Source organism: Megalobrama amblycephala, linkage group LG1, assembly GCF_018812025.1.
Source record: "Megalobrama amblycephala isolate DHTTF-2021 linkage group LG1, ASM1881202v1, whole genome shotgun sequence".
NCBI lineage: Eukaryota > Metazoa > Chordata > Actinopteri > Cypriniformes > Xenocyprididae > Megalobrama > Megalobrama amblycephala.
In genome coordinates, this window is record NC_063044.1 from 40,306,236 (window position 1) to 40,326,885 (window position 20,650).

At 36.8% G+C, this 20,650-nt stretch overlaps 1 protein-coding gene across 1 annotated transcript; it reads left to right on the plus strand.

Moving 5' to 3' along the window:
• The first annotated feature begins 1,744 nt into the window (after positions 1–1,744).
• On the plus strand, positions 1,745–20,416 carry snx8a (sorting nexin 8a). Its single transcript, XM_048192746.1, has 13 exons — positions 1,745–1,912; positions 4,131–4,258; positions 4,444–4,573; positions 5,551–5,741; positions 6,979–7,099; positions 7,415–7,551; positions 7,746–7,826; positions 7,916–8,076; positions 11,298–11,427; positions 11,507–11,575; positions 15,728–15,877; positions 18,946–19,095; positions 19,233–20,416. The coding sequence occupies exons 1-13, from the start codon at positions 1,891–1,893 to the stop codon at positions 19,320–19,322; spliced, it is 1,560 nt and encodes a 519-aa protein (XP_048048703.1). The 5' UTR covers positions 1,745–1,890; the 3' UTR covers positions 19,323–20,416.
• Positions 20,417–20,650: the final 234 nt, after the last annotated feature.

A 20,650-nucleotide genomic window follows, 5' to 3' on the forward strand; every position in this document is an offset into this window, starting at 1 on the left:
AGATTGTGTAATGGTTTCAGCTGTTATACTGAATAGAATATGCAATTCACCAAAGAATATATAATACATCTCTGAACATAAAGATGTCAGGATGAAAAAACTCAAAAATGTAATTGGTGTTAAATTAAAGATAATGATTCGATGTCAATATACAATATCATCAAAGTAATTATTAACTTTTTGGCCACTGAAATATAGTGTGAAAGCTTGTGAAAGTCTGTCTGAATGTTAATGTTTAAGGACTCGATCACTACTAATGAACAAAAATAAAGAAATATATAAAATACAATAATGCTAGTTCAAAGCTGCATCTTAAAAATATAAATTAAAGTGATTTTAGATGAAAAGAAAAACACCAAACTTAAATAACATCGAGATTTAAGATGTATAAACCCGTTTTACAAGTCTGTTTATCTTAAATCTGGCAAGAGAAAAAGTCAAATGCGGCTGATGCAGTGAAATTATTTATCTTTGTGAATCAACAATTATGTAATTTTAGTACCATAACCATAAACTACGGGTAACTGTCTAACTAAATTTGATAATAAACAACAGTATATACTGGATAACTAGTGCTGCAGCAGTTTAGAGTACTGCCTTGGTTGAGTCTAATAGTGCCTTTCCACTTCTAGAGGCACTGAACCAAAATGATACATTTGAGCTAAGATGTGAAAGTCATACTGAGCTTTGGCATTTAAGTTTCACAGAGCAAGTATAATTATAGGATGATAATTAGTCAGCAATACTGGAAATGTTGACGTAATACAGATGAAAAGTATCTGGGTCTCAAGGAATGATTCACCAAGACTCCTAATCAATACACAAATCAACTTTTAATGTGACCTCATGCTTTCCCCAAAAATGTTTTATCACATTCACTGATAAAACAGTAATTTAGTTGCGTTTGAATATGTTTTAAAACCCTTTCTCAGTCAGAGAAAAGGCCTTCTTCATTTGTTTTCAGCTCAATCATTTATGACTAATGAAATCATCATGACGATTATTTTCAGTTCCTTAAACTTAAGTTGGATTTAGTTTAAGATGTTTTGTTTAGTCTCCAACTGAAAATTATTTTGACTGAAAGAGGAACAGTGAAATGGGAAAGAGATTAGAGGTTTCATGGTCCTACATTTTTCTTCTTTATAAATCTCTGTATTAGAGACTAAGTGTAATGTTTTGGGGTGGTAAATGTAAAAAAAGAAAAGTTGCTGCCTTAATTTTTAAGTACAATCAACTTGGATGTTTAAGTCATTTAAACTTAAAGTACATTAAAGGGATAGTTGACCCAAAATTGACCTTCAAAATATCTTCCTTTGTGTTCAACAGAACAAAGAAAATTATACAGGTTTTGAACAACTTGAGGGTGAGTAAATGATGACAGAATTTACATTTTTGGGTGAACTGTCCCTTTAAACTGACTTAAAAAATATAGTTGAATCTTGTAGTATAAAAAAGTTGAAAATTGCTTATTTTGATGAGTTAAAGCAATGTAAAAACATGTGTTGTCATAACTTATATCATCCTTAACAGTGAATGTGAATGTTGTAAGAATATATTTTAGCTTTTTTGTTTAGCTTTCTCACTTCCCATGAGTGAATTACCTTCTTCTTAACACTTAAGTAAAAAGAAAAGGAAGGTGAAAATGAAATATATTTCTATATTGAAAAAAGACAGGATATTCTAACCACACAAAACCAGTCTGTAATGTCATATAAAGATGTGTTTGTCCTCAGAGAGCCAGTAGAACCTGATGAAGCTCCACCCACCCGGTCTGTCACACACTGTACCATGTGTTTCCACATCACTACAACTTTAAGGAGAAGGACATTCCTGCTCTTTTCTGCAGGAAATCACATGGAGGTGCCATCGCTCTCACATGACATCTGAACTATGGCAGGGGACATCAATGAAGGTAGTTAAAACTAAATATCGCACAGTTTTAGATCATGTTTTGCTGTCTGATTTATGTATGTATTCGAACCTTTGTACTATCGGTTGACTGCGAATTTGTTTTCTTGATTTCGCTGATTATGTTTTTAAAAAATCGCGACTGAAAACGTGCGTCACTTTAATGCGAGTTATGAGCTTGTTGTCTTACGGAAATGTTTTCATGTTGTTTCACTAGTTTCTCTTGTTTAGTGACTTGCTCTGCGAAATTGTCCAGATTGACCACTCGAGGTTAAAACTGATAGATATTTTTAAATTTTTGTATGACAACAGTGTATCGTTTTGTTCAAGAGCTGGTACGGCACAATGGTTTATTACAATGAATAGCCTATGCATGCAGTGAATATACTTCCATCCCTTTAGGCTGAATGTTGCCATAGAGACTGTCAGTGCTGCCGAGAGAATCTGCTTTTAAGCCAATCAAATCATTTTCTCTGCCAATATTTATTTGGGAAAAACCCAAATTTATTTGCCCCTTGAAATTAATTTTATAAAATGTACCAAAAAACCTGTTTCTGTTAAATAAAGTTAATATTAAATGTTTGTGATACCCTTTAATTTTATCTAATGTCGTTTTATTTTTTTTTAGTTGTGCGTTTTTTTAGTTGTGCGTTTTTTTATTACACTACTTGTGTCAAATATAATGAGAACTTACTGAACTGAATAAAAAATAAAAATACAAATGTAGGCTATTGTGCAACTACAATTACATCAGTGTTTCAGCAATCAGCATGTTTAAAAAAAGATTATTTCAGTGTGTTCATTTTGTCATAAAGTAACAAAAAAAACAGAAATGATCCCAGTCGTTTATTCCTAGTCGTAATTTATATTCACTCCAATTCACCCAATACTCTAATGGTTCAATCATGCTTGAACTTACGTTTACCGTATGTGAGTACTCTATGTTTGTTTGCTGATCAATGTTTATATGCGAATAAAGCCTTGAATGGATAGTTTACCCAAAAATGAAAATTATCCCATGATTTACTCACCATCAAGCTATCTTAGGTGTTTATGACTATCTTCTTTCAGATGAACACAATCGGAGTTATATTATAAAATATCCTTAGATCTCCAAGGTTTATAATGGTAGTGAATGGCACTCGAGATTTTGACGCCAAAAAAAAAGTGCATCCATCCATCATAAATGTAATCCATACGCCTCCAGGGGGTTAATAAAGGCCTTCTGAAGCAAAGGGTTTTTGTTATAAAAATATCCATATTTAAAACTTTATAAACTAGAATAACTGGCTTTTGGCCATACGCGAGTGACCTCTGACCCTGACTCATGACGTATTGACGGAATCGCAGAAGATAGAGCAAAACAAAACACCGGTCACAAATTTGAAGTCTAAAACGAAAATTATTTAAAGAGAAATGTCGAAGGATTTCAATATAAGAGAAAAGGAGCTTGAGTTTGTTGCCCAGCGCTATTTGTTTGAACTGCGAGAGGCGTCTACTCTCACCTAAGCTTATGATACTCCTACATCCTATGTTATATGTCAGGTCAGAGGTCACTCTTCCACCAGAACTTGACTCATGTATTACCGTTACCGGAAGCCAGTGATTATAGTTTAAAAAGATTAAAATATGGATTTTTTTTTTTTTTTTTTTTTTTTTTTTTTTACAAAATCCCATTGTTTTGCTTTAGAAGGCCTTTATTAACTCCCTAGACCTGTATGGATTACTTTTATGATGGATGGATGTGCTTTTTTGGGCTTCAGAATCTAGAGTGCCATTCACTACCATTATAAAGCTTGGAAAGAACCAGGATGTTTTTTATTTTGATGTTTTTTTTTTTTTACTCCAAATCAACTCCAGTTGTGTTCTTCTGAAAGAAGGTAGTCATAGACAGCTAGGATGGCTTGATGGTGAGTAAATCATTGGATAATTTTCATTTTTGGGTGAATTATCCCTTTAATTAAATCTGTTCATCATATAAAGCAATCGTGTCTCCAAACTGCTCCATTCATATGGATTTCTTTTACAATCTTTTTATGAACATCAGAGATTTGGGCGAATAGACTTTCAATGGAGGGACAAAAATCTCTCAGATTTTATTCAAAATATCTTCATGTGTACTCCGAAGATGAACGAAAGTCTCATGGTGCTGAGTAATTGATGACAGAATTTTAATTTTGGATGAACTCCTATCCCTTTAACATACAGTCTTCTGAATCTAGGATCCGTCCCTTCATACTATCGTGAAGTGCATCAAGCCATTTGCTCCAGAACTGATGAACGAGTGCCCATCAGTGTGTTCCTGAGAGTTCTCAGCAGAACATCTCTCTCCATCACCGTTCAAAACCAGGTGAGACTTGCACCAGTATTATGTCTTATTATTGGCTAGGAAGATTGTAGCTGATTGTTAGCTAAATTACATCCTACAAGCTTATTTACAGCTGGATAAGGCTAAATATCATAATTTCGTTGGGTTCTCTTGTTGAACCATGACTTATTCTGCACAGACTGAAAGATATCTCATTTACATTTTAGATAACCGAACATGTAAACAATGGTGATGGATTCCTAAGTAAAGTCTCGCTGTATAAAGGCTTGGCTCTCATTGCCCTTGCTCAACAAGGAAAACCACCAAGTCCCAAACTGCTGGAGAATTTCATACAAGGTAAGCAAATGAAGATCTATTCCTCAGCTGACTGTTGTAAATATGTAGCTTAATCAGTTGTCATTTTAAAGTCAGTAACGTCTCCATAAAAACTGTCTTGTGTTCAACATATCATGTGATATTGTATTGCCTCTCACATGCTGTCCCAGCTGAATTACATTCAAGCTGCATTTCAGTGTCACCATCTGTTTGCTGTGATTTGCGCAAGAGCAAAGCTTAATATGTGGAGGTTTTTTATTATCGCTTTCAACATTTCAGCACTTTTGAATCCAAAAGAGTTCTCATATACACCTATAAAGCATGTGTGTATGATTTACATTCCTCAGGCCTACGGTTCTGTTGGGCTGGTTGTTCAGTGGCTTGTGTTAAAGGCTTTTCATCAGTTCTGAAGGGTTAAAATTTCTTTTCAATACTGGCCTCTTGTGTTATTTCAGGTGTTGCCAGTATGACAGTTGACTGTGCACTTTAATAGTGATGTTTCCTGTTTTCTCCTCTAAGCAAGACCAAGTTTCCCGTCTATTGCATGCCAAAATGTGTATCTCTTTATGGAATGGCCAAGAAACTTTTTTTTTTGCATTCCACCAAACAAAAGCAAAGATCTTGGTTTGAATCTGCTGAGACGACTTTTTGTTATGCAGAGTCAAGTTGTTTTTTCCCATTTTCCAGATTTTTGTTTCTAAATTTGACACTCGAACCACAGAAATCTACAGGAAAAAATATTGTGTGCCACATAGCTCAACACTGTTTGTTGTTTTTCTCCCATTCCTTCTCGTTACTTGTGACCCTTCCTTAATGCTGTGTCATTTATGTGCTGTCATAAGACTGTTATGAAACAGAGATGGGAAGAAAGTCATCTTCTTTATCTTCTTTAAAGTGATTAAGTATGATACTGTGATCACCCACGTGTAACGTTTAGTCACACATCTGGCTGTCACACCTCTCTAAATACATGGTGTTGTATGTCATGTTTTTTTAAGAGTTCCCAAAGCCTCAGCTAGGAGAGCCGAAGGAGCTTCAGAGTCTGAAGATGCAGTCGGTTCAGGAGAGTCCTCTGATCTTGTCCCTGACTCTGGCAGAGCTGTTGAAGAAGGACACCATCAAAGTTGAGCTCATTCCTGAGAAGAAGGGACTGTTTCTTAAACATGTGGAGTATCAGGTCACCAGTGAGGTGAGTGAGATTGGAGGTGGCATTAAAATACCCAGTTTACAAGTTTACATTTTACTAATCAGACAAAATCGATTGGTCCAAATCCTAAACCATTAGTTCAGTCATTGTTGCTGTGTCAGTCTAGCATGATGCACAAACAATGTAGGGGAAATCAGCCTAAAATTTTCTTCTCTCCATATTAAGCTGAAAAAAACACTCACTTCTGCTTTAGCATTTGTGTCGGTGATGCCGTTAAAAGGGGACTGCCCAAAATAAATGTGTAAACAGAGACCAATGAGCCTTGGAATTCCTTGGTAATCCCATTCTTAAAAATAAAAGTTCCAAAAGGGGGTTTTTGCAGAAGAACCATTTTTGGTTCCCCAAATAACCTTTCAGTGAACAGTTCTTAAAAGAACCATGTTTTAATAACATTTTAATAATCAGTGGTGTAACTTTGTTTTAAAAAGTGGGTGGGACAGGAATGTGTGTGGTGGGGTGGGGGTGTGTTTTAATTGTATTATTATTACAATAATAAATGCACAAGATTTTTTTATATAGACCTCATGTTTAATATAATAGCTATAATATGTTAGTCTCAAGAGTATTTACATTAGTCAATAAATACATGGATCCGCGCCAAGAATTTGATTGTCCTAATGGACTAGTGGTAGAATTTTTGTTAAGCGTGCTAGAGGTTCTGGTTTCTAATCCACCCTCGTATGGTTTACTTCATTTTTTTCCCTCATTAAAACCAAAATGTTCATTAGTGATTGTATATCAAGAGCAGGGACACATTTATGTGCATTTTTTTTGTGATTTTACCAGAACAAATAGAGAGTCTCCGCTCGTCTGTGAAGAGCGCCAAGAGAACACTGTTGTGCCACTGATAACAGCAGCAACGAGCACTCTGCATGATTTTAAACATCAAGATACATCAATGCCGAGATATGTTTCAAAAAGTGGTGGGGACATGTCCCACCCGTCCCACCTGCAAATTACGCCTATGTTAATAATCTAAACAACTTTTTTGTACTATAAAGAACCTTTTGTGGAATCAAAAGATTCCATGGATGTTCTTTATAGAACCATTAATTTCAAAAAAGTACCTTTATTTTCAAGAGTGCAGTATGTTTAAAGAGCTCCTTGATAATGATTTCACTTTTTTAACTTTAGTTAGTGTGTAATATTACTGTTGAGTATAAACAACATTGCAACAGTTACATTTGTATTATTTACATGTGCTATGTGCCCTTTTCAGCGTTTTACAGTATCAGTCTATCGGCGATACAGCGATTTTGATGTCTTCCATGAGCTCCTGCTTCAGAGATATGCTTACAGAGCCGTGCCAGCGCTTCCTCCAAAAAGGGCACTGAAAGGAGGTAGGCCATTGTTTTATTGACTGTAAAATATCAGCCTGTGAAGGGTTTGTAACCAAACCTGTAGATTATAGTCTTTTGCACCTCTCACTTAGGCTGTACTGTGACATTCAATGCTTTCTGGGAATGCACCAGACAAACAATCGCAGCTCTGCCAAAAAGTAAACTTGTTCTGCTTTTCTGCCGACTTCAGCAAGTTGTACTTCCATAGTAACTGAGTACCAGAAAGTTCCTTGCTGTGTTGTATTAATGGAAGGACTATGTTTTGTTGTTTCTGGAAAAATGTAATCTTTTCTCTGTTCTTTGGCCCCGCTGCAGTCCTGACCTCCATGTCAGAGCGAGAGTTCATTGAAGGGCGGAGACGAGCTCTGGGCAGGTTCCTAAATCTTGTGGCTAGACACCCAGTCTTTTCCGAAGATGAGCTTGTGAAAATATTCCTGACCTTCAGTGGTTCGGTATGAACTTTTTGCCAGACTAGAACACCAACTTGATTCAATGTTCTAGATAAACAGGTTTACATTTTATAATATATTTAATGCAAGAAAAATAAATTAGATATGCCAATTTCGGCTTGAGAAAATATATATATTTTTATATATTTTCCATAGACGTTCATCAGGTTGTGACTTCCCATATTTATTTCCGACAGGATGTCCAACCTAAGCTTAGAGATGCTTGCAGAAAAATGGGGGATGAGTTCATGACCTGCAAATATGCAACTCAGGCCAAGGTTTTATTCAGCTTTATTTTACTTCACATCCATCATATGTTAAATATTTGTGCAATATTTATTAATCAGTATTGTGATTTCTCCTCTAGGATTACCTCCCAGCAGATATCCAAAGTCAATTTTCGTCCAGCAGGGAGCTCATCAGAAATGTCCATAGCAGTTTTCAGAAGTTACGAGACAGGGCAGAGAGGATGGCCGAGCGCTCGAAGGAGAACGCCACAGATCTGCTGATGTTTGGGAAGGAGCTCAGGTACCAACTCATCCTGAGTGCCATGCCTAAAGCTTTACAGTGTCTCTGGTTTGCAAAAACAGCACCATAACATTAAAGTATGAGCTGCAGATCATTTCGTTAGTTCAGTTCGACATTTTAATTTACTTTAAAGAGCTAAAATTGTCTAGGTGTGTCACATGCAGCATGGAACAGATGAGGCGAGGATCTATAATCAAACTGCATTTATTCAACAAACACAAAAACAAAATCCAAAATGGAAAACAGGAGAGGCAACAGCCCTACAACAGAGACGTAAAGACAACAACTGTCAAAAAAATACTTAAATACTAACAAGAGGATAACAAGGCACAGGTGAAACCGATTAAAAGCTATGGTGACTAACAAGGGTAACTAAGGAAACAAAAGCTGTGTTTGAAATGGCCCCCTATACCCTCATTTACTATTTCCTACATTAGTCCACTAATATAGTCCACTAGAAGGAGTTAAATAAAACGAGTGAGCGAATTCGGACAATGAGTGCGCAGAAGCACTTTTGCATAGCTTGTGCTTGTTGTTTAATGGTCATTTGAAACTTAGCGAACTGGCAGCTCCAGCAATAATGAAAAAATGTATCTTGAACTCTGTCATGGAAACTAGCATGTGTAAACCTTAATTAAATGATTTAATAATCAAGTAAAGGGGACATTCTGCATTCTGACTTATTTACACTGTTAAAGAGTGGCATTCTTATGCTAAACATAGCCAAAGTTTCAAAACACGAGTTGGACGTATGTGCCAAATACACTACTTCCAGTTTAGGACCAGCTTTTGGAGAGTTTTTTTTTCGAGTATGGCCCTTTATCACGTAATAAAGAGTGAAATTACTTGTATGGGCATTTCTCCCTGATAAGCGTGCACACACACACCACCCAGAGCAAGAGCAAGAGCACGCCCATCGACGTGCTTCGTTTGGGATACGGAACCCGAGAGATTTTTCAACAGTGGCTGTGTCCCAATTCAGGAGCTGCACCCTTCGAAAGCCGCAATTGAAGGCTGCTTACATCATCGAGGTAGTCTCATTTCAGAAAAATAACCATCAGATTGCAAAGTAAGAAAGAAATGACAGTACTTTACACCTCACAATGAATATCAGTCAATTTTATTATGGTTTCTTTTCTTAAATATGACAACCCTAATGACGTATGCAGCCTTCAAATGCGACCTCTGGAGGACGCAGCCTCCGAAATAAGATGCAGCTCCTGTCACCAAAGGAGTGTGTTTTTGGTTGTGAGGGAAAGATTACCTTTTTAAGCTTCCCAAAGAACCCAGCATTAAGAGAACAGTGGATGAAGTTTGTTTTTCTGGGGCAGCAATGGAGTTGTGCGTGTATGTTTGTTTGTTCCCAGAATTTCGGTGATAAATGCTTTGTAAACAAGTCCCAGTTCGGCGCTGGAATTGCTGATCGCGGGCGTGAGCATCAAATGTCTGTGTTTTGTTGGCAATCGGTTTATGAGTGCATAAAATGTAAACAACACAAATGTTTTTGTTCCCTTTTTATTTATAATGATGTCGCAGCTTGCAGACGATCTCTACGCAAAAGCTGCGCGTGCTTGTGACTCTTTAGCTCTGCCCACGGCAGGCACGCCTCCAGGAGCTCGGCTTTTTTCGGAAAGACTTGGTACAGCATATCTATCTTTTATAAATATGATAAAACTAAGACTTTTCGGAGATATGAAGGATGCTATACCACTCTACAGGTACTCAAGATTAACATGAGATTGGTAGAAACTGTGTGTGTTACCTACCCTTTAGAAAGAAATTTATACCTGTATGATATTACGCTGTAGCCACATTGGACCAGCGGTTTGGAAACGAACGGATGGTTGATTCAGCTGTGGGTGCCATCTTCTGGCGAGATGTAGGAATTAATTTGGCATGAGTATGAGTTGAGTGTATGTCTTACACTCGCTATTGCGGTGCATTATGGGATTAAATGAGTGCACCAATACAAATGACTGTCCCCTCAAATAGTGGGGTGTTTTTTTATGCCCTTCCCTTGCCAACTTCCCTCAGTCTCGTTGATTTGGATGTACGTCATTGCTTACATTGCACGAGTGTCCACTACTGTGCAACGGGCTGAATTGGAACATCCTAAGCCCTTGATCACTTGCAATCTGCTATGGAGTTGATTTATTATTTACATTCCCCCCCCTGAAGTGTACATATGAAGTAGACTTGGGAGTGAGGGTCTGTCCATATAAACTTCTCTCGTCCACTTCACAAAGTGGAGCACACTTCAGAATGGTGGCAGGGATTCCCCTGAGGGGAAGTGGTTAGGGAAGTTCATGAGTCGTCTCTAAAAGTGTAGTGGAACGCAGCCACAGTCAAAGGTTCACAGGAACTATATACAGGAAAAGAAAACAGAAACATCAAGCTAACATTATTGATCAAATTTGTACCAAGTTTCCAGATCTAATTCACTTGGTCATGGATGTCCTCATTCAACTAAATAATACAAATTCACATACTACTCATTATCACAGCGATAAGCGTTAGCCTGGTAGTTACCTCTCCTGAACTACAACATCGTATTGTGAATAATCGTCCGACTGACTGTCTGCAAGACAATTTGAGGATTCCACGGGGAAAAGTGGAGGAGGAGCACGGCGATGGGGCGGAGCCAAGGCTTGTGATTTTCATACGTATCTATTGTAACCTACCTCATCAAACAATGATTTATCAGGAAAATTTAATTGGGCCATTGCAAAACTTTACTTGGGCTCGTAAAAAGGATTTAGTGACACCTACAGATTAAACCTATAGATTGATACAAGTCCATTAATCCTGCAGAAGTTTCTTTTATGATGGTGACTAATTGACTGTGCATTATCTCTTACACACAATGGTACATGTAACATTAACTGTTTGAATCATTGGAAAATACTGGGTTACACTTTATTTTACAGTACCGTAGTTACATTGTAATTACTCAAATAAGTACTATTAATTAACTACATGTACTTACTAAACAGTTTCAGTTAGGGTTAGGTTTAGGTTTAGGGTTAGTTACTTGTAATTATGCATAATTTACTGTTATTACTATAGTAAGTACTGTAGTAACATGTAACTACGGCACTGTAAAGTATAAAGTGTTACCAAATACTGGAATATATATTATCACAGGGGTTTGAGAGTACTTGATTGTCAGACATTTGTAACTACTGGCCATAGATTTAAGCTTTGATCTCTCTCCACTCCAGTTCTTTGGGATCAGATGAGTCACCTGTGCCTCTCCTGGCATCCTGCAAGAGTCCCTGGGCTGCTCTCAGACACTCTGTCAAAGGGCTTTCTGTTGAGTTCTCACTTCTGTCTGAAAAAGCTGCCCAACAGGTACTGTGCTGCCCAACATATACCATGTGACTCGGTCGAATGCTGCTACAGAGGGATTTAATTTGTTTACTTAATACAGGGCAGAAGAGAGGAGGATGATGTGGTGGAAAAACTAAATCTGTTTCTGGACTTGCTGCAGTCGTACAGGGTGAGTACTGATGTATTTTGACATTTGGTCTCAGACGAGAAGTTTTTCTCTCTTTTTTTCCTAAATAGACTTTTTTTTTGTCCATTAAGAGGAAATAAACTGAAATGTGACTTTTAAGGCTATTAAAAGATTATTTATACACTGCCGGTTAAAAGTTAGGAATAATTAAGATTTTTTTTTTAATGTTTTCTTTTCTTTTCTTTTTTTTTGTTCACAAACTCATTTATTTATTTGATCAAAAATATAGTAAAAACAGAAATAGTGTGAAATATTACAAATATTATTTTAATATATACAGTCAAACCAAAATTTATTCAGACACCTTGAACATTTCATTCATTAATACAGTTTATTCACTTTAGTTTAAAAAAATGGTAATAAAATATGACAAGATCTCAGAGTTAAACTGTGTCAGAAAAAAAATTATCTTAATTATGTCAGATAATACTTAAGCAAAACATGGTCAGGTCAAAGTGTCTGAATATTTTTTGGTTCCAAATCTTTATCAATTTTACTGATAGTCCACTGTGTGACAGGGTTCCTGCGGGGTCTTAAAAAGTCTTAAAAAAGTCTAAAATTCTGAACTTTAAATTCAAGGCCTTAAAAAGTCTCAAAAACGGCCAGATTTTCATCTGAGGTCTTAAATTTCATTTAGTCAGGTCTAATTTTTTTTTTTACCCATTTCCAGAAACGCAACCTGGTAAAAGTTATTACAAAGTAGCAAAAAAGTAGCGAGTCGTAGTTCTTTCTGGGGGATATTGGTGTTGGTACGTACGCGGTGATAAAACTACAAATCCTGTGATAAATGCAACACTTGCCCGCGAAATACATCTGCGTCTCCTCAGAGTTTGTTAAAGTTCGGCTACGTGTGGAAAACGAGAAAGTGTACTTTCAACGAGACATGGTTAGATCATACATTTCTGCTGTTGGTTACAAGCGGTACCCAGCTCCATGTACGAGGCTCACTGCAAACTTTGTAAAAAAGTCACACGCCAGAGCGGAGAAACACAAGCTAGCTGCAAAATGCCTTCAGCGGACTCGGCCATTTCCGTTGAACAGCCTTTGGGGTACTTTTGGATCGACTGACACATCGAAAGCCGAAGTGCTTTGGATTCTGCACAGGGTGACTAAACACCACTCATTTAATAGCACCAGTGAGATTAGCGATCTCTTCCAAGTGATGTTCCCTGATTTAGTAATCGCGAAGACGTTCTCCTGTGGGCCCAACAAGATCGCTTATGTGGGGAGATTTGGATTGGGTGAGTTTATAAAGAGGGAATTTATTCGTACTCTTACCGGGCCGTATGTCGTAATGTTCGACGAAAGCCAAAATCAGACCACCAGGACCAAGCAGCTTGACGTCCACGTTCAGAATCAGAATCATGTCCACGTTCGTTTCTGGAACAATGGAATTGTTAAGTCGAGGTACCTGGGCTCACAGTTCATGGGACAGTGCGACACACACACACACACACACACACACACACACACACACACACACACACACACACACACACACACACACACACACACACATAAGATAATCAATGATAGATAGATACGTAGATAGAAACTCTAATTATCCCGAGATAAGTATCTATGTATCTAACGTGTGTGTGTGTGTATGCGCGCTACATTGGTTGTTACATGGATTGGAGTAGCCTGTTCAATCTCTATTAGGCTATTAATATGCTGTTTTGTAATGTAAATAATTATGAGATGAAATCTATTCTATTTGAGGGCAAGTTTGTTTTAGCCTATTTTCATTTTGGGCATTTGGCACGTTGTGTGTGGAACAGGCCCGGCTCCACGGGGGGGCCAGGGTGGGCCTGGCCCACCCAATCAGAGGCTTGGCCCACCCTGGCCCCACACCACATAACAGCCAATCACAAAATTAGTGTGATATTCAATTCAGCTCCAGACCAAGCTGCAACCTCCCCCTTAGTAGTGCTGCTAAAATATATATTTTTTCTAAACATGTCTCTAAAATATGTTAAACCGTTCAATACCGCTTCTCTACAGTATCCATATGACAGCGAGTTCACGCACATCGGAGCCTCCTGTCACTCACTCAGCGCAGCGGCAGGCCTCGAGACTCTCGTTCGGTCCGGTTGAAGCGTTTTTGTTATGATAACAACTGATACGACAACTTTAGCATTCATTCATTCAGTGTTTCCCATTAATGACCCTGTGCGCCGCCACCATTTCATAATGAACCGAAAATTTAAAACATAAATGGTCTCTACATTGTATTTTGCCAATGAACTAAAATCGAAACCGTAATGGCTTTGTGCCTTAATAAAGCACCAAAATATATACAGTGATTAAGTATATATTTAGTCTGTTTGTGCTGCGTGTTTTAAAGAGAAGTGCGCACTTTGCTCACACGATCAGCTGGCGATTTGGTGATCAAAATTAAAGCTCAAGGATTAGAAATTGGCTACAAACTAGTATTTTAATTTTCCTATACGTTGTGTAAAGTAGCCTAACCAATATATATATATATATATATATATATATATATATATATATATATATATATATATATATATATATATATATTAGATTGCATTTGTTACAATAGCCTATATGGATATTACTGTCATATGTATAATTATATAGGCCTAAAACATTATTATATTATTATTTTATTGTTATAATTGTTTGGCATCCTAAAACACCTAAAACGATGTAGACTTTATATCACAACTAAAAATATGTTTGAACCCTCTTTAATGTCCAGGTACAAGTCAATGTTGTTTCTTTGGTCAATTTGCACACTGTACATGAGTTGAAGCTCTTAATTTTGAGCTTCCAAAGTGCACCAGATTGATGCATTTAACCTTAAAATGTACAAAATTTTCTTACGGGGGTGCATGCCCCCGGACCCCCCTAGAGGAGGTATTGGACAAAAGTTCTAATTTCGTACAGTATAAACAGCTCGTGCAAAAAAATTAAAATAATAAATGTTGCAAATATTATTTGTGTTATCTCACATTATATTTTGTAATGTGATTTTTCAAAATAGTATAATAGTTTATAACAATAACAATAACAAACAACCCTAACAATTTCCTTATCTATATCAATAGACATGTGAGATTAAAGCATTAAAGCCCCCCACCAATCCGACCGGCCCACCTGGAATATCATTTGGCCCACCTTTCATCTCATATCTGGAGCCGGGCCTGGTGTGGAAGGTTACTAATGTGATTGCTTTATCTGTAAATTAAATTAATGCTGTTTCAATGACTGAATTCATTGAAATAAAATGATTTTTTCAGAATTTCTTTGATTTGAATATTTTTTGGTAATGCGTCGTGTAGGTCTTAAATTTCAATCTTTATGGTCTTAAAATGTCTTAAAAAGGTCTTAAATTTGACTTACTGAAACCTGCATGAACCCTGTGTGAACAATTTTTGGTAAAATATGTCACAGTTTACTTTATTTTGCTTTCCTCACTTACATAAATGAACTATAGTGTCCTGCACCCACTAGTAAAATTATAAAAAAATATAAAAAATAATTTTTGGTTTGACTGTATTTTAAAGTGTAATTAATTCCTTTATTTATTTTAGTATCATTAACATCTTCAGTGTAACGTGATCCCTCAGAAATCATTCTAATATGATGATTTGCTGCTAAAGAAACATTTCTTATTATCAATTATAAGCTATGCTGCTTAATATTTCTGCGGAAACCGTAATATACAACCATTTAAACATCTGGAGCAAGTAAGATTTAAACAACGTTTTGTTCGGCAAGGATGCATTAAATCGATCAAAAGTGACAGTAAAGACATTCATCATTTTACAAAAAAAAAATTCAAATAAATGCAGTTCTTTTGTACTTTCTATTCATCAAAGAATCCTGAAAAACTCATGGTTTGCAGCAAAAACATTTTCAACATTGAGATAATAAGAATCATTATTAATAATTGAGCACCAATAATAACTGAGCAGCAAATCAGCATATTCTAATGAGAAGACAGGAAATAATGGGAATGAGTAACAGAATTGGCATGCGTTGCGAGCTGTATTCAAACCCGTGTCACCCACATGAGCACCAAAGCTCAATGTATATATAAGTTAACCTATAAGCCAAGCCACAGCAGGTTCTTTTTAATGATCGTGTATGTGTGTTGTCATACAGGACTTGTGTGAACGGCATGAGAAAGGGGTCTTGCACGAACATCAGCGAGCGCTGCAGAAGTACAGTGTCATGAAGAGACAAATGATGAGCGCCACCGTGCAGCCTAAAGAACAGGTTTCTGTAGAGCAGCTGGAGTCCCGCATCGTCCAGGTCAGCCCTCACACACACACTCACACTACAAAGAGCTATAGCAGCTTGTGAAGTAGAATAAGCAGAGGAGAAATGTGGGGAGTAGCAGTAGCTTGAGGGGTTCTGATACATCCCTTTAATTTAGTTGGTGAAATTGATCTGTAGGACTTGAAACTAAACCCCTAGAGCAAGATTTGTATCCTCAGAATCCCTTTAGGGATGCTGCAGGATTCTGAACAAAGACCTCCGCCTCTTTAGAGAGGTAGCAGGAGGCCTCTTTTTTCATCTTGTGTAGGCAAGGGGTTTTCAAACTGGGGTCCAGAGGGGCCGCAAAAGGATGCAAGGAGGCCTGTGAAAGATTTGAGTTATAAAATATATATAAATTAGAAGATGTTTTTTTTAGTGATGTCCAAGTTAAAATGTTAATCTAAAGGGTTAGTTCACCCAAAAATCTAAATTCTGTCATTTATTACTCACCCTCATGTCATTCCACACCCGTAAGATGTAGAAAGTCCTGATGTAGAACCTGGAAGTGCTGGACGTAAACAGCGTATATGAATGACACAGAAGAGAAGATATTGTTGAATAAAGTCGTAATTTTTGTTTTGTTTTTGCGCACATAATGTATTCCTGTCTCTTTATAAAATTAAGATTGAACCACTGCAGTCATGTCAACTTTTTAAACAATATCTTTAGTACCTTTCTGGACCTGAAAGTGTTGGTTATATTGATGTCTATGGACGAGTCATATACCTCTTGGATTTCATCAAAAATATCTTAAAGGTGCCCTAGAACTTCTTTTTTAAAAGATGTAATATAAGTCTTAGGTGTCCCCTGAATGTGTCTGTGAAGTTTCAGCTCAAAATACCCCATAGATTTTTTTTTATTCATTTTTTTAACTGCCTATTTTGGGGAATCATTAACAATGCACCGATATATAGGTTGCGGCCCCTTTAATTCTCGTGCTCCCCCTCCCCCGGAGCTTGCGCTTGCTTTTAACAGCATAAACAAAGTTCACACAGCTAATATAACCCTCAAAATGGATCTTTACAAGATGTTCGTCATGCATACTGCATGCATACATCGGATCATGTGAGTAAAGTATTTATTTGGATGTTTACATTTGATTCTGAATGAGTTTGATAGTGCTCTGTGGCTAAAGCTAACATTACACACTGTTGGAGAGATTTATAAAGAATGAAGTTGTGTTTATGAATTATACAGACTGCAAGTGTTTAAAAATGAAAATAGCGACGGCTCTTGTCTCCGTGAATACAGTAATAAACGATGGTAACTTAAACCACATTTAACAGTACATTAGCAACATGCTAACGAAACATTTAGAAAGACAATTTACAAATATCACTAAAAATATCATGTAATCATGGATCATGTCAGTTATTATTGCTCCATCTGCCATTTTTCGCTATTGTCCTTGCTTGCTTACCTAGTCTGATGATTCAGCTGTGCACATCCAGACGTTCTGCCCTTGTCTAATGTCTCGATCATGGGCTGGCATATGCAAATATTGGGGTCGTACATATTAATGATCCCGACTGTTACGTAACAGTCAGTGTTATGTTGACATTCGCCTGTTCTTCGGAGGTCTTTTAAACAAATGAGATTTACATAAGAAGGAGGAAACAATGGAGTTTGAAACTCAGTGTATGTCTTTTCCATGTACTGAACTCTTGTTATTCAACTATGCCAAGATAAATTCAATATTTAATTCAAGGGCACCTTTAATTTGTGTTCAGAAGATGAACAAAGGTCTTACGGGTGTGGAATGACATGAGGGTGAATAATAAATCCTAAAAATGTTTCACTGTTTCCACAAAAATATTAAGCAACTGTTTTCAACATTGATAATAATAAGAAATGTTCTTTGAGCATCAAATCATCATATTAGAATGATTTCTGAAGGATCATGTGACACTGAAGACTGGAGTAATGATGCTGAAATAAATAAAGGAATGAATTACGTTTTAAAACATTAAAATAGGAAATACTGTAGTTCTTTGATGTAAAATTAGACCAAACTGAAAAGAACCACTATTCTAATAGACAATGTAATTTCATTGCATTAAGAGCACTCAAAATATTGTATGAGCCACCAAGTAATTCCAAGTAAGTCTGGCCAGATTTCCATTTAAAGGTGATACAGAGGATCTTTTCGTCGACTGAGAAACCAAAGACTGTTAGTGAGTTTTTGAAATGAGCGCATGCGTAAGAACAACCCCCCTCCTTAACAGCTCATTTCGAGGGAACGCCTCCCAAAACTCGTGCACGAGTACTGGAACATGAGTGTTTGTTTACCACCGGCATTCGCTGTGTCGTGTTAGTGGATTCATTATGTCGGACTCACCGCAGGTAACACATAATCTGCAGTTGTTACTCCTGACAAAAACATTGAATGCGTCGCCTGTGGTGTGGAAAGTTACTGGAGCGCGCAGCCGCGCACGTCTCGCACAAGGAACGTCATGGCAGTGATTGACAAGCCAGAGGGCCAATCGTTTACGCGATGATCTGAAGTTTTTAAGGCCCTACCTCGTGCACAGATGATGTATATTGATATTATTCCTTTCAGTGCACCTAATAAATAGTCTTTTATCAGTTAGTAAAGACAGTTTCAAGTAATATTGCAAAAATGTATAAAACAAAACATCCTCTTTAGCACCTTTAAGCATTTAAATGATCATTTGAGCAGCCATTTTGCACTGTTACTTTATTTGACCATTTATTGATTTATTTTAAAGATTTATCCATTTAATTTTGTTAGAAAAACAACTTTTATAAAAGCTTACTCTATATTTTTTTTATGGTAAAAGCCCAGGCAGCTGGAGGACGAGAGAAAGTATCACTCATACTTGACTGATATTAATGCAATGAAAAGTCATGTGAGGCTCATACAATATCTGTTTAACCTTCAAATAACATGTCATGATCCAGTGGTTTTTAACTGCTAGATTGCTCATCATGTGCAAGTAGCAGTAATTAGTCACCACAGGGATGATGATGATGATGATGGCGGTTAGGGTGGGATGATGTGACCGCACTGTGACCTCACTCTGATCTCTGACTCACTGCAGCAAGAAAACGCCATTCAGGCCATGGAGCTGCGCAACTACTTCTCCCTGTTCTGCCTGCACCAGGAGAGCCAGCTCATATTCACATACCTGCCCATTACGTCTCATATCCTGGGAGCATTTGTAGACTCACAGGTGCAGGGACATAAGGAGGTAAGCTTATCCTTTATCTAGTATCTAAGTTTGTGTTATTCCTTTCAAGAAGTGCCAAAGCTTTACTACTTTCATATTACTTCATTAGCTTTATTACTATAATATTTGTTGATGTGTATTATTTTGCTCTGATCTAGATGGGTGAGGTGTGGCAAGATCTTCATTCCAAGCTCAAAAGTCTTTTTGGGGACGGTAACGGACGGTCTGCGCCTCTCAGCCCAAAATAGCCTTCCTTCAGAATCACAAGAAGAAAATGAACTCAAGCCTGTTTTGAATAGCAGGATCTCTTCAGGAATTAGAGACCTTACAAAGAATTATGGGAAACTGCATCTGTCTAAATGTTAATGTGGCCGATCTGAGGTAAAGACGGCCCTCGATTACTTACAGTTTGAGCAAATGGATGCCTAAAATGAATGGCTATTGTTGTTGAGAATAATTTTAGGAAGACACTGTATTAAGGTTTTTAATCTACATGTATGCAAAGATGATGTTGCTGTTTTGAAATGTAAGCTAATCTGAAAGGGAAGAAATTTTACTTTGTACAAAACATTGTAACACATGAAAAATGACCTATACAAGATGCTATCTTAGGTGCATTTTAAAGAAATGAGCTGAGAAGCTAGTAGCCAGAGAGCTAGAGATTGCAGTGTTCAGTTGAATATACATAGAAAACACAGAAAATATGCAAAGATTAGTTGCACTGTATTATTATTAGTTTGTGGATCCAACCGCCAGTCTGATATCTGTTGTCTATTTTGTAATCTTCAGGCTTGCACTCAATGTGCTTCCAGCTTTGTTTAATTTTCACATTTCAGCATTTTTAAGTAATATATACACTACCATTCAAAAGGGGGTTAGTATTTTATTCATTTCGTTTATTTATTCAGCAAGGATGCATTAAATCGATCAAAAGCGACAGTAAAGACATGAGATTTCAAATGTATTTGAAACTTTATCTCAATCAAAGAATCCTGGAATAAATATATCATACATTAAGCAGCGCGATTGTTTTCAACACTGATAAAAATTCAGATATGCAAAGTTATTTTAAATTGAAAATAAAATAGAAATGTTATTTTAAATAGTTTTTACTGTATTTTGTTCAAGTAAATGCAGCATTGGTGAGCATAAGAGACTTTCAAAAACATTAGTTAGCGATTCAAACTTGAACGGTAGTGTATGTAAGTGAAATATTCTTTTAACTAGTTGTCTGACAGTTCTGTAAAATGTATTTTCTGTAACAGCCTGAGAGTCGAGAGGGTCTTGAAATGAAGCTATATCTACAATAAGCATTAAAGTATTAGTCATTATTAGCCGCTAACTGCTCTATGCACCAAAGACCTGTTTTCATTCATTTGATAAATCACGAAGGTCTGAAATTCTCAGACTGCTAGTAAGCTGTTACGTGAACTTTGCTTTGAAATGTGTCTGCTAATTTTTCAGAATTTTGTATAGATTGACACAGTGCTGTTGGTTGATAATGCATGTATCATGCACATTTCTGTCTTAATTGTTTAATATTCTATTAAACCCCTTAGCAGTTGTTAAAGGGATA

Coding starts and splice junctions, on each gene's coding strand:
- snx8a (XM_048192746.1), top strand. CDS start 1,891: ATGGCAGGGGACATCAATGAAG. Junction 7,552..7,745: donor TCCTGACCTTCAGTGGTTCG/GTATGAACTTTT, acceptor TATTTCCGACAG/GATGTCCAACCTAAGCTTAG. Junction 15,878..18,945: donor TGGAGTCCCGCATCGTCCAG/GTCAGCCCTCAC, acceptor GACTCACTGCAG/CAAGAAAACGCCATTCAGGC.